This window comes from Sus scrofa, chromosome 1 (assembly GCF_000003025.6).
Source record: "Sus scrofa isolate TJ Tabasco breed Duroc chromosome 1, Sscrofa11.1, whole genome shotgun sequence".
NCBI classification, from domain to species: Eukaryota; Metazoa; Chordata; class Mammalia; order Artiodactyla; family Suidae; genus Sus; species Sus scrofa.
The window spans coordinates 33822165-33837257 of NC_010443.5; the positions used below are offsets into that span (position 1 = coordinate 33822165).

General features: G+C 35.8%; 1 protein-coding gene across 1 annotated transcript in view; it reads right to left on the reverse strand.

Annotated features, from left to right (window-relative positions):
- LAMA2 (laminin subunit alpha 2) overlaps positions 1-15093 on the reverse strand; it is a 594330-nt gene that overhangs the window by 56753 nt on the left and 522484 nt on the right. Inside the window, 6 exon segments of the mRNA XM_021084463.1 lie at positions 84-208; positions 3564-3723; positions 5597-5730; positions 6720-6863; positions 12657-12811; positions 13289-13295. Of these exon segments, the coding sequence (XP_020940122.1) occupies positions 84-208; positions 3564-3723; positions 5597-5730; positions 6720-6863; positions 12657-12811; positions 13289-13295 (725 nt within the window).

Consider the following 15093-nt stretch of genomic DNA (forward strand, 5'->3'; position numbering starts at 1 on the left):
TAACAGAACACTGCACAATAAAATCAGAGGTTTAGTTAGGTACAGGCCAGACAGACCCTGGCAGAGTCATCATCACAACTAACCTGACAGTACATCCTTTGCAATCACCTTCTACTTCTCGGAAGTTCCACAACCCTATAGGTTTGCTGTCAAAGTACGTTTCTCCCATACAGCCAGTGAATGTAATCACGCGCACAGCATCAGCCTTCTGCAGAGAGAAACATATTTATTAAAATTTAAGATTTCACCAAAAAAATCTTAAGAGTACCCATGAGAGTTATGAGCAGCAGAATCTGGAGTAGACATTATCCACGCTTTGTGAAAATCTTGGCTGTGTCCACATCCATCTTTTAATCATATTACATCCTCACAGATCCTGGTTATTCTGGTGCTATATGAGTTTATCACTATTAGTAAATAAACACTCCTGAACTTCTGACTTTAGGTGAGCTGCTTATTCTCTTTTATATTCTATTTTTTGGGCTGTAACATGGGACTATTAGGAGAAGTAACTAAGAATTTATTTTTGGTACCACATTCAGTGCTTGGCACAGAGAAGGTGTTAAATAAATATTAGTGCTCCTACACCTGGAAGAAGATTTCTCTCCAGAGATTATGAGAAAGGTTTACATAGTAACTGCACAAAAGGGAAGAAAAACTGGCACGTGGATTGCCCTATGATACGACAGAACCCAATTTTTCATCTCCTTTTCTACTAAGCAGGTGTCCACTGCAGGAGAAGGATGAGATGGAGTAAGTTTCTAAGAGAAGGGACCATGCTGTTGTAGTCTGCTGGTGTATACAGCACAAAGCCTGATGTTTAATAGGGGCATGCTAGACATTTGTTGAATGACAACCTTGGTGTCATTCTCACAGGGGAAAGTCTTAAGCTGGATAGACAGCATAGCCAAGCGGAAAGGGAATGATCCAATCCACTCTAGTGAATCTTGTGGTCATTTTTTTTTTTTTTGTCTTTTTGCCTTTTTCTAGGGCCGCTCCCATGGCATATGGAGGTTCCCAGGCTAGGGGTCGAATTGCAGCTGTAGCCACCAGCCTATGTCAGAGCCACAGCAATGCAGGATCTGAGCCGCGTCTGTGACCTACACCACAGCTCACGGCAACGCTGGATCCTTAACCCACTGAGCAAGGCCAGGGATGGAACCTGCAACCTCATGGTTCCTAGTCGGATTCGCTAACCACTGTGCCACGGTGGGAACCCCATCTTGTGGTCATTTAAACAACTGTTTCTTTTGACATATTACCACTGTAGAACTTTAGAAACACTTTGCCAAAGCAACTCCACATTTACCTGAATGATCTGGAAGAAAAAAAGTGAATTGATATGTTTGGCTTTTCAAACAAATAGAAGAAAATGGGTACTATGTAGGTCAAAATTTGTAGTTATAATTTTAGGTTAAACTCAACATGTACATCTTCCTATGGCTACGATCAAGTGGGGCACTGATATGGAGAGGGAAAGCTGTCAGATGGTGATATTTACAAGCCAGCAATAGTCCTTGGAATTCTGTCATTCGTGGAAGCTGCTCTTAATTTTCCAGAGGTTGATTATCCTACTTGTGGATTTTACTTGCTTTTTGCTTTTCCTTCTTGCATCATAAAAATGATTCTTGGGGTATTTTCCTCTGCCTTTTAATTAGCAAATGCTTTAGCTATTTGTTTTCAGTTTTTGGTTCATAGTCTGGTGTGTCAGGAGCCTTGAAACTCTTGGCCAAAATGATTAAGACTTTCTATAGATTTCATCTGCCTGTTTTTGGTTTTTATTTCTCCCTAAGACTAACATAAAGAAGTTTCTTTATGCCTAATGACATCTGAATAACAATAAGATTTAAGGTGCAATTGAAGGTGTGACTGCTGTATCTTAGGCATTTGTTTTAAATTTTATGTACATCTTCTCATGATTCATTGTGGTCCTAAAGCATGGTGATTATGAGTAGAGATTCCTGAGCCTGGTTATAAGTGTTCAAATTCCAGTTCCAAACACTAATTGCTGTGTGATCTTGATTAATTAACTTCTCTCTTACTTAGACTCTTTAACTATAAAAGGAGGAGGATACTTGCTATCTTTTGGGGCTGTTATGAAAATTAAGTGTTAATTCATGTAAATTATTTGGAATGTTACTTAGCACATAGTTAAGGGCTCTATGTTATAAAAGTTTATTATTATATCCCACACTATGCAAACAAGGTAGATATTTTTATGTCCCTTTTCTGGTTAAGAAGACTGAAGCCCAAGGGGTTAAGTGAGTTGCCCAAGCTCATATTTTAGTAAGTGACAGAGCAAGAATTCAACCTGGATTTAATTTCAAAATTTATGTGTTTTTTTTTTTTTTTAATTACTCAGTGCTACCCCTATATTTATCTTTCTGAGGAGGAGAGAAATTTGGTACTATGACTATATATTACCATGTACCATATATATTTATATGCAGCTCTAAGAAATGAGGATGACTTTAGTGTGTAGTTGTGGAATCCATTCCAATACTTTAGAGTCACATCTCATACACAAAGCAAATAAAACAAGCTCCCTTTATATGAAGGTTGAGTTCTCATAAATTTGGGGTCACCGTGGCTTTTCACATTTTCTGACTAATCTCATCCCAGAATGATTCTGACAAGCCCAGGATTATCCATTATATTTGGTTGTGCTCTCACATCTCACCCAAAGGTCTTTTTCCACCACCTAATTCCATTTAATCAACATGAACTTCTTTAAAATGCAGGCACTTGGCAATTTGAAATGCACAAGGACCTGTCACGAAGCAATTATGAATATTAAGTGCGTTGCTCGATAAGAATGAGAAGAGCAACTTGAAAACTTTAAAAATCTGATCATGATTTGGAGGCTTATGGCTCCTGTGATATTTCCCAAAGTATTCACAAATCTTTTAATTAGATATAAGTTTGAACTTTATAGCACTTCATATCAATAAATCATAAAGTGACTCAAAAAATTAGGTATCTTTAAAAAACACTTCACTCTTGAGGCAACTAAAGTAAGAATATTGAAAAATTGAAGGCACAGATTAGGGCAAAAAAATAAACAAAAAAAAAAACAAGTGTTTATGTATATACATATAGGTTTAAAAGGATTGTGTTTCCAGATTGGATAGTCAAGGAAGAAAATTCTTTTTTTTTTTGTCTTTTTAGGGCTACACCCAGTGGCATACTGAGGTTCCCAGGCTAGGGGTCCAATTGCAGCTAGAGCTGCTGGCATATACCACAGTCACAGCAATGCCAGATCTGAGCTGCGTCTGCGACCTACACCACAGCTCACGACAATGCCGGATCCTTAACCCTCTGAGTGAGGCCAGGGAGCGAACCCGCAACCTCATGGTTCCTAGTCGGATTCGTTAACCACTGCGCCACGACGGGAACTCCAAGGAAGAAAATTCTTACTCAAAATACATTGGTGTTTTCATAAAAACAAATTAAGTAAAAAGTAGCCAAGTTTTTGCAATGCTTTATTATGCCTGTGCCCAAAGTAATCATGCCAAGGATTGTGTTCAGAGATGAAATAAACAGGATCAGGGAGAACACGTTACCTTCAATTTTCCGGTCAAGCCACCCACAAAGAGCATTGCATTTGCATCCACATCTAGAATAGTGTACCCCGGAGGTGATGCTGAATGGTATGTACTAGGCACCATACTGGCTTTGGGTCCATCCAGAGCTCTCACAGAAATAGTTCCATTTCTCCCAGTTCTTCCAGGGTACGTATTGAAATGAAATGGAAGAAAATACAGAAAATGAAATGTGTATCCTATTTCTGATCACTTCAGATTGAAAAGGTCTAAGATGCAGACACTTGTTTTGGAATATTTAACTGATAGCTGGGTATTTAGCTTCAAACATTCCATATTCAATAAAGTTGCAAATCAAAACCTATTTTTTGATCTTTGCTGTATGTTTACTGTCAGATTTAACCAGGACCAGAGGGCAATATACCCTGATTCTGAGTGTGTCCATTGATAGGAAATGACATAGCAGCAATTAGCTGATGGAATTGCTTTTGGTTAAATGGAAAGTCTTTTTCCTCTTGCTTTTACAAAACAATTTGCTATTTACTCACATGGACTATTTAACCAAGTTTGTATTACTTCATTTAGCATTTTATCTAATTTAATTCAGCAAGTGAACTCCAAATAAGTCACCCTTCTGCATTATAAGCTGCATAATTTCTCCTAAAATCCCTTATTGTATCTTGGATCCAAATTTGCTGAAGTAGTCTTCCTGGAATTATGCATCATTTATTGTTTGGCATACCATCTTAATGTGTAGAGTGTAACATCCACGCTTCAGAGTTGTGTATGCAAATTGTATAGAAGAAGTTCAGGTTTAGATTCAATTAATAGAATTCTGAAAGCTATTATTATTGTATTTCATTTTATTTTTTTTAAGTGATTCATTCCTGTGAGTTGTTAAGTATGAAAATCTGATCGCTCTTCTGAGAAAAGCAGTCATAACAAAACCTTAATGTCCTATTTCTCTCCCTGCTGTCTCATTTTGGTAATCTTTTTATCTTTGAGGGTACAATACTAACTGAAATACATGGAAGCCATAGAATGAATTTATCAAGTAAGGTTCTCCTTTAACAGAATACATATCTTCTCATAAAAACTGTACTTTATAAATGTAAGTATTCTTACACCCACTACATTACTTAATCCCTCTCCTACCATCACACATGCAAGCACACTTGATTTGTTGTACTCTCTCTCACACACACACTTTTACTGAAGATCTTACAAATGGAATGGAAGATATTTCTTCTCATTAAGTTTCTTTTAGATTTTTCTTATGAAAATATTAAACATATACAAACAGAATGAAACTATGAATCCATCACCTAGATTCAACAATCACCTGATCTTCAAGTCTTCTTTACCCATCTCTGATCAACTTCCTCTCTAGCCCTTGGTCTTTAACAAAACCTCTCAACTGCTGGCTGCTTTGGGTTTAGCAGGCAGTTGAGAATTAGAAAAAGAAGAAGAGAAAATAAGAGGAAAGTATTGAGGACAAGTCTGGGTTCTATAAGTAAACTATACACTATTCGAAGTTAATTGAATTAAACTTCAAAGATAGAATTAGTCAATTTTCTCTTCCTTCCCATTTTTAGTAGTATAGACATATTATATTTTGCATATTATATATTCATGCCAGCATTTAGACACTGTTTCTGCCTTTAGCCAAGGTTGCTGTGTAGACTAAAAGAGGAGCTCTGCTCCAAAGGCAGGCACCAGCGGCACCTCTTATGCTCTGGATTGTCCTGAATAAGGGTGAGTCTCAGTACTTCTTCTGTAAACAGAAAACAACTTAACCTCAAAGTTTCATTGGGATGACTAGATGAGTGGGCCAAAATGGACTAGTCATTCTGTTCAGTACCTTGAAGGTTTGTCAGTTCCTAACAGGTCCTCCAAAGACACCATCCATATACATTTATATTTGTATGTAATATATGAAATATGTATATACCTACATAGCTACCTTCTTGAAACAGAAATAAAAATTTCCTTATAAATTAGGAAACTACTTCAAAATTCTGTCAATTATCTTAAATCGCTATTGAGTTAGTTACCTTGATGCCTCAATACGGTACCAATATGAATCATCAATAGTCAAATCTGGATACTCTACACGTCCAACTCCGGATCCAACATCCCAAAGGAAGCTGACTTTGCCTTTGCGCATTTCTATAGCCAGAAAGTCAATCTAGTGCAGAGAAACACACGAACAATAGATATCAGACATAAAGCACCCTGAAAAGGAGGTCAGCAGTCTTTTCAATGGATGCCATCTACGGATATGTGAAATAATTAGAATTCATTATAAAAATTCCAAAAGAATATGATCTATTATTGTCTATGATTAAATAATACTTTATTATTGTATCTTTAAGACAACACAAATGTCCATACTGCTGAAGCAAATGTTGTAATTCACCCAATTCAAGTTAGGTCTAACATTGAGACAGAAGCCTTTTCTCACACTGATGCTTGTGGTGGAGAGAAAAGCAAATATTTGGGCTCCGAATTCATTGTTTTCATAAAGAGCGCTGATGTTTTTCAGAGACCAGGTATGATTTTTCACCCAAGGTGACCCAGAATTTCTCCTCTGAATTCCAAGTATTGATTTATGTGATGAGTGGTCTGTTGAAAATCTTATTCATTTTGGAAGGTCTCCATGTATACAAAGTCAAATGGGTCAAATGAAAGGAATTAGAACTTTTGGGCTGAGCTCTTCTAGATATAATTCCTGCTATTTCAGTTTGAGTCATAAATTCAACATGACTCAGAAGAGTTTTATTGGTAAGAAATTAGTACACAATTTGCCATTTCATTTCACATGAAAGTTCACTGTAATTTCTTAGAGAAATTTTTTTTTCTAAAAGTTTTATTCCTATTAATCTTTCTTAAATAACTGGATCTGAAAATATAATTCAAAATAAACACTTGTATACTCACAAATGAAAGCAGAGGTGCCTAAATACTCTAACAAGTTTTCATTTCATTTGCCTTCTAACTTAATTTGACACTTCAGAAAGTTGTGAGGTACAATTCTGAGGTTTGCACCTCTGAAAGGCTACCTTGCCTATTTTGGGACCATGTTATGGGCTTCTATACATTTTTCACACTACCAGGATTAATCTTTGTCTATCCGCATACACAGTAGGCCCAAGAAAAGCTCAACGTTAGACTTACAAATTTGGCACTTCCAAGATAAAAAAGGAGGTTGTCAGCAACAGCCGTCTTTACATTGACAATGATATTATTGTAGCTTCCTTTCTTGATTTCTGGCTTGTATGTTCGAATGCAGTCACCCCCAGAAGACACAGATACTTTGATCTTTAAGAAAAATAAGATACAAAGAGCCAAGACTAAATCTCTCAGAAAGTTTGAAGTAGCTCCCAAACAACCGTGAAGCCATCATCATCTCTTTCTTTGAAGTTATTTTTCCATCATCAAATAGTATCATTAAGTGTTCATATGCAGACATCATTATACTCAATAATGAGAGCACAGAAGAGTAGCCTTCCACCAGCATGTTGACAATGAGCTGTTCACAGTCCCACGTCTTGTTAGCATGCTACTATTTTTCGAAGCATGTAACTAACAAACTCTTACCTCATTCTCAAAAGGTGATTTTACATTAAGATAATTGTATAGATCTTCATTCAGGTTGTTAATGAAATTTTACAATATGCATTTCAGCAATTTTGGTATCACTTAAGGTAGGAAACCATTTTTCTTTTCATTTTCAAGAGGAATTTACCTACCCTCTCATGTTCTTCCAGTTGAAAGAGGCCAACTAGATTTTGTTCTAGGTGTTCTAACAAAAAGAATATTAATCACTCCACTCAGAACATACATTTCAGAATAAATTATACCTTTTATTAAGTTGCCAGGAAATGGAACAGAAATAATTTCCAGTGGCTATCATTACTAATGTATTTAACAGCTCCTTTTTCTCTTGACGAGTACTTTAAAAATTACTATAAATTGCTAAGAAAGGAATTACTATGTGAATAGAGCTGACACTGTTCATATCAATTTTTACTTACATTTACAGAGCCTTTCCTCAATTGCAAATAGCACTAGTTGATGATTTCATTTAATTTTCTTTAGTTCCTGTGAACCATCAAAGGGGAACTTTCAGGACAGCAATGTAGTTGCTTGGACTCAAAGAGAATCTGTCCATTTCTTTCTTTCTTTTCTTCTTTTTTCTTTTCTTTTGTCTTTTTGCCATTTCTTGGGCCACTCCCGCAGCATATGGAGGTTCCTAGGCTAGGGGTCGAATCGGAGCTATAGCCACCCACTTACGCCAGAGTCACAGCAACGCGGGATCCGAGCCGCGTCTGCAACCTACACCACAGCTCACGGCAATGCTGGATCCTTAACCCACTGAGTAAGGCCAGGGATGGAACCTGCAACCTCATGGTTCCTAGTCGGATTCGCTAACCACTGAGCCACAACGGGAACTCCGAGAATTTGTCCATTTCTCAGTGTTAGTGTGCTCACAGTAGGAGGCAGAGATAGGGGAAGATTAAAAAAACCTTCTCTTTCCTACTGATTCAAATATCTGGCTTCAGGAAGCCTCTTGGCCCTCACTAGGGGTGAACTTCCATTTTCGCGTTCCTTGTAGGCACTTTTCACACTTGGAAGAAAGCCAATTGGTATTACTGTTCTCCCCGTAATATCTGGAATATTCAGGTCACCCAAACTGTTGGTAACCAGTCGATAGCTACTAATCTCTCCATTTAAATACCTTATGTTTTGTATTCCAATTATAGGTATGTCTTTTATCTATCTTAAAAAACAGTAAATCAGAGCATAGTATTTATAAGTTTCTCTGGATGAAATCTCTGACATATATCCATTTCATAAGAGCAGAAAGATTTTTGAAACAGACATCCTCTTAAGATATTTGTTTCTGTCGATTATTGTTATTTCTAATGTGATCCTTTAGTTAAGACTTATAAGCAAAAAAAAATCACTAACAAGTAGGTTTCTCACACATTATTTACCAATTCATCATCATGAACTCAATTAAACATTACTGAGGATCCCATTATGATATCTATTGGATTTTCACTGCATTATTTCATCCAGTTAACTAGGTCATTCATTTAAAAAGAATATCACCTACTCAATTTCAGAGTCAATAAACCAAAAGGAATCTACTTTAAAATAAATGTCTTTAATTTCTTGGTCATATTGAGTATGTATTAGGGCCACATCCAGACACTCATGCCAGATTACAAATATATTTCTACATCAGGCATATGTAAGCTTCAATTAGTACAAAACCCATTTGAAAAAAAATTGGCTGCCTACATATTTCTAACATCTTTAAAAAAAAAGGCACTTTGTTGTAACTTCCATTTCCAAAAGTAATTGAAAATTTCCTTAAAAGGCATGAGCAATGGTTGATTTTTTCCAAGCATCACTTAAAAAATTTTTTTTATTAAAGTATAGTTGATTTACAATGTTGTGCCAATTTCTGCTGTAAGGCAAAGTGACTCAATTATATATATATATATATATATATATATATATACACACACACACACACATTTTATATAAATGCATGTATTTTCTTTTTAATATTCTTTTCCATCATGGTCTATCCCAGGAGATTGGATATAATTCTCTGTGCTATACAGTAGGATCTTGTTATCTGTACTTTCTAAATGTAACAGTTTGCATCTACTAACCCCAAATCCCCAGTCTATCCCTCTCGCTCCCCCTCCCCTTTGGCAACCACGAGTCTGTTCTCTATGTCTGTGGGTCTCTTTGTATTTTATAGATAGGTTCATTTGTGCCAAATTTTAGAGTCCATGTAAAGTGATATCATATGGTATTTGCCTTTCTCTTTCTGACTAACTTCACTTGGTATGACAATCTCTAGCTGCATCCATGTTGCTGTGAATGACATTGTTTAGTTCCTTTTATGGCTAGGTAGTATTCCATTGTATATATCAAACATTACTTTTATATCTTTCTTTCATTTTGTATTTTGAGACAGATTTTATATATCTCCAAGTCAGAATTTTATCTTTCTTCCTAGGGGGTTGGGGTGGAATGGATGAGCACTCATAATTGATGTATATATATGGGCATATTTCTAGATTTCTTTATAATAAAGAAATAATAAAAGTTTCTATATTTCCCCACTTGATAACTAAGTCAGAAAATGTGGTTAAGTGTATGAATTCACCAGAGAATAGTGACTATTATTGTTTCTTCAAACTTAACATGGCAAAACACAGGAGTGATACATCAATCTCTTCCTCCTTCTTGCCACTGCAACTGCTATAGTTGGGTCTCTTATTTAATTTGCTGCCTTCTTCCAGACTCATATTCAAACAGCACCACTGTGATTATATTACATTTCATGTTCAAGAACTTTCAGTTTCTCTTAGCCACTGAGGTTTATCTCAGGTACAACTGTGGCTAAAAGAAACTGCTTAACTTATCATTCAAGACATGAGAAGATCTGGCCTCCACTGACTTTTCTAGTTTAATGTTCACTTTAACAATTGTCTTGGCAACCTAGACTGTTCTCTGATGAAATGACGCTGAAACTTCCTTTTCTCTCTGCTTTGGCTCAAGTCATTTTTCCCTTTCCTCAGAATATTCTCCTTCCTCACCCTCTCTTCTCATGTCCAGCACTATCCCACTCCAGGGCCCGGCTCAAATCCTTCACTTCAGGAAATCTTCCCGCCCCTATGAGAGGTGATCTTTCCTTCCAGAACTTAAAAGCACTTCCTAGCACCCATGTAATGTAGCTTATGTTCTTCATCTTCACTAATCTCTTTGTCATTTTTTTTTAGGCTTCTCTTCAATTGGTCATGGGTTTCTTTCCAAGATTCACTCTGAACTTATGGTCGTGACCTTCTTTAGAGGTAGCCAGAAAAGAACATACAGGGAAGAGAATATAGTGTCACTTGGGGGCATCATATTCTTGGCCATTTACTAAAAAAAAAAAAATAGGTTGATAGATTAAGAAAGGTTATTTCTGCTCATTTTAGCTTCACAGATATTTAAAAATGGAATTTTTTAGAACTACCATAGGATCTAGCAATTCCACCCCTGAGTATATATCTGAAGAAAATGAAAACATTAATTTGAAAAGATACATGCACCCCAATGTTCATAGAGACATTATTTATAACAGCCAAGATATGTAAGCAACCTAAGCATAAAGAAGATCTAGTGTATATGTTGGTGGAATGTCACTCAGCAATAAAAAGTTGAAGTTCTGCCATTTGCAACATCCTGGATGAACCTAGAGAATATTATGCTTAGTGAAATAAATCATACAAAGACAGATATTCTATGTTATCACTTACATGTGTAATCTAAAAACTAAAACAAATGAGTATATATAACAGATGCATATAACAAAAGTAGAAAACAAACCAGTGGGTACCAGCGGGGAAGGAAAGAGAGAAGGACAAAACAGGGGTAAGGTATTAAAAGATACAAACTCCTACATATAAAATAGATAAACTACAATAATACAGAAGAGGCAAATATAGCCATTATTTTGTAATAACTTTATTTAAAACATTTTAAAACTTTTTCTTTTTCTTTTCTTTTTTTTTTTTTTTTTGGCCAACTTGCAGCATACAGAGCTCCTGGGCCAGGGATCAGATCAGAGTCATAGTTGTGACCTATTCCACAGCTGTGGCAATGCTGGGAGTTGAACCAGCATCCTAGGGCTCCACTGCACCAGGCTGGGGATTGATCCTGCATCCCAGCGCTCCAGATTAGATTCAGCTGATACCATTGTGTGCAGGAAGCCTTATAATAACTTTAAACGGAGTATAATCTACATAAATATTGAATTACAATGTTGTAGGAGTTCCTTGGTGGTGTAGTAGGTTAAGGATCTGTCATTGTCACTGCTGTGGCTCAGGCTGCTACTATGGCACAAGTTCAATCCCTGTCCCAGGAACTTCCACATGCTGTGGAACATTTTTTGGTATGGCCAAAAAATGTTTTACACTTGAAACTAATATAATATTGTAAATCAACTATATTTCAATAAAAATAAAAAAATAAAAAAATTTAAATGGGATTTTTGAAATGGAAGGCTTGTGTATCTAAAAAGATCTGAGTTTAAATCTGATGACTTGAAAACTATTCTTTTTTCTTTCTTTTGGTCTTTTTTGTCTTTTTAGGGCCACACCTGCAGCATAGGGAGGTTCCCAGGCTAGTGATCTAATCGGAGCTACAGTTGTCTGCCTATACCACTACCAGAGCAGTGCCAGATCTTAGCCGGTGCAACACTGGATCCTTAACCCAATGAGCAAGGTCAGGGATCGAACCTGCAACCTCATGGTTCCTAGTCAGATTCATTTCCACTAAGCCATGAGGGAACTCCAAAAACTATTATTTTTTCCACTCTATTTCTAAAACAATCATAAGACGACTTCGCTAGGCTAAAGTTTCATGTTGGCAATTACACAAATCTGTCCTGGTTCATTAAGATTCTACCTTCTTGAAAGTTCTGGCTCTATCTTTACAGTCTTCTCACTGGGTTAATATAATAAAGAGTAAGATTTTGAGACAAGTGAAGTGTTTCCTATTATTATTATTCCCCAAAAATTGTAGAAACTGTTTGTAACCAAAATAACTTTTGGTTGCTTGTACTCAGACAAAAGAATATATAGAAAATAATGGTTCCTCTTTGCTATTATGCCATACGACCTTGTTCATTCATTGCTTCTACAACCCCACTGGTTCACCTTTTTAGCTTTCATCAAGAACAAGACACATGCCTTTTTAGTATACAAAGTATACCATACAAAGTATATACCATACAAAGTATGCAAGGTATACAAAGTACACTAAAGTATACTATGTATACAAAGTAAGGTTTCCAGTCTTGCAATTTGTATTAACTGTATTAAAATAATAATAGAACTTTAATTTCTAAAATAATATGTAATGATTATTCTTCTCAACAAATTTCTAACCTTCCATCCACACTTCCCTCCACCTCAAAATAGCCTCAAATTAAAGGAAAAACCAGAGATCCTTCAACAGGATGCACTGGGGCAGATATTCACTCTGGGAATAATACCTCAAGTTAATAACCATTTACTGATACTGCAAACAGAAAGCGCTTACGGAATTGGCTTGTTTCCGGGCTTGGTTTATCAATTCTTTTATCTCAGAGATGTTTTTCTTCAGGTTATCCTCAAGTTCCTTAATGGGTTTGAGCTTATCTATTAGTCGATCAGCTTCTTGTTCTAGATTTTTCACAGTGGCACCTGCATCTGCAACTGTATAGAACAAGATTAGCACGTATCACACACACAGACACACACACTGACACGCACGCATGTGCACACACAACAGACATGTACACACAGTAATGAAAATAGCAGTATGCTTTACTAAATAATTGAAAGGATTTTATCTTATCCCCAAGACAAAAGCAAGGCCATGACAGCTGAAGCAGTTCGTGATGGCGAATGGAAATATTTCAGTTGGGACTCAGCAGGCCAGAGAAGGAGATGTTAGAGAAAGAGTGCCAGCATTTTGGCTTTGTGATTAAGGTAGAAATGAGCATGGGAGACAGAGAACACGATGAACTTAATTCAATGCTAATTTCTGGCTTTAGCCAAAAAGCTAACCATTCTAGAATAGAATTTTTGCCATGAAATCAAAGAATTGGAAATGTCACCTAGTCTGTCTAAAGTAGAATCGTATTTGAATCAGGGTTCTCACACAAAATTGGTTTTATTTCTTTTTCTCACTGACTTTCTCTGTACATCTTAAAGAGAAAAGCTATCCAAATGTCTCCTGAAAAGCAGTTCAATGTTGAACAACCCTTAGACTGAAGGCCTATATTATACTTTAATTAAATCTTTCCTGCTGCATTTTATTTTCATTTTGATGAATAGTGATTCTCCTGCTCTGCATATTGGTTTGAACCATAAAAACTGTCATTTTTTGCAGATAAAATTTAAAGAATGTTGAATATTGACAATTTAAAAAAGAGTTTAATCCTAGAACAACTGAAGGTTTTCCAGCATTTGCTTTTCATAGGAAGGCAAATGACACATGGAAAATCAATTACTCTGTTCTCTAGGATGATGGCAGTCTTATCCAAACCATGTCATTTATTATCTGATTGAGCATGTGTTGTTCTGTTTTCTGTCATTGTGACCCTGATGAAAAAGTGAAACTGCTTAAGGTCCAAGGCTATCGGCCCAGGGAACTACAAATGATCTGAGATTTCATCCTCAGGAAAGAATCAAAAGTACTTAAACAGAAGTATGTTATTTTATAACTAGATTTTGAAGTAGTTTGAACTCATGCTCATTCATATGAGTTATGTTGTTAGTGATGTTTAAAACGAACATAGGTCTATTATGAACTTCACCTAATAGAGTTGCTAAATCGATAACTGATATTCTCTCCTGAAATGCAGGTTATTTGGGCCAAAGCTCTTGTTATATTATTGTATGGATATTCAACATAAATGCAGTTACCCCTTCATTTTGTACCTTTAATAAACATTTGTCCATTTTCTCCTTCTTTTAATTTCCCAATGTTACTCTGATATATTACAAGTGAGAAGTGAGAAAAGGTGACTGCATTTTTGATTCACGAGAATGAATAAAAGCGTTATGCAGGACTACTTAGGCTTACAGAAGTAACGGATGCTTTCCTTCTAATGCTGCCAGAAATTTGCATCAAATGTTTTAAAACGGAACCTGGTGGTCCTCCCTCCCTTCCTTTTTTGTTCCCCTCTATCTTCTGGAAAAGTTCAAGTCATATGGAAATCATCTTGAAAATTTGAAAAATAAATCACCTGTGATATTGTCTTGTGCTCTCCTTGTGGGGCAGTTTTTGAAACGTCTCACTTTCTTCCCACAATTTTTGTATAGATTTTTAATCAATTCTGAAGATAGATTTTGATAACAATGTTTTATGAGAAAATTATCTATTTCTTTTAGGCTTTAAAATTTATTAGCCTAGAGTTTTGCTAAGTCCTATCTAATATGCTAAATTTCCTCCTTATGTAGTTATATCTCTTCAGAACTTTGCCTATTTGTTTTCTTTCTTTTTCTTCTCTTCTTTTTTTTTTTTTTTTTTTTGGACTGTGCCTGTGGCATGTGGAAGTTCCCTGGCAGGGACTAAATCGAGGCACGCAGTGACAAGTTGGATCCTTAATCTAGGCATAGGGACTCTCTGGCTTTTTTTTCTTGATCCTGTAACCATAAATTTTTCGTTTATATTTTAAAATATCATTTCTTGCATTTATCAATTTATTATTCTCTGTTTTTAATTCATTAACTTGTTTCCATTTTTTTTTTTTGCTAACTTTATTTGTCTACTTACAGAGTTGTTGTGTAATTTATTTATTTTTAGTAATGCACTGTACTATTTTCCGCTAAGGACAACCTTAGGTCATATTTCTCAGGTTTTATATGTTGGATTTTATTTTATTTTCTATTTTGTTTTTTTTTTACCTGAAATTTAAACTTGAGATATTAAGAGAGAATATTTTTTATCCTAGTGATTGCTTTTGCAGGATCTAATTTTATTAATTTTA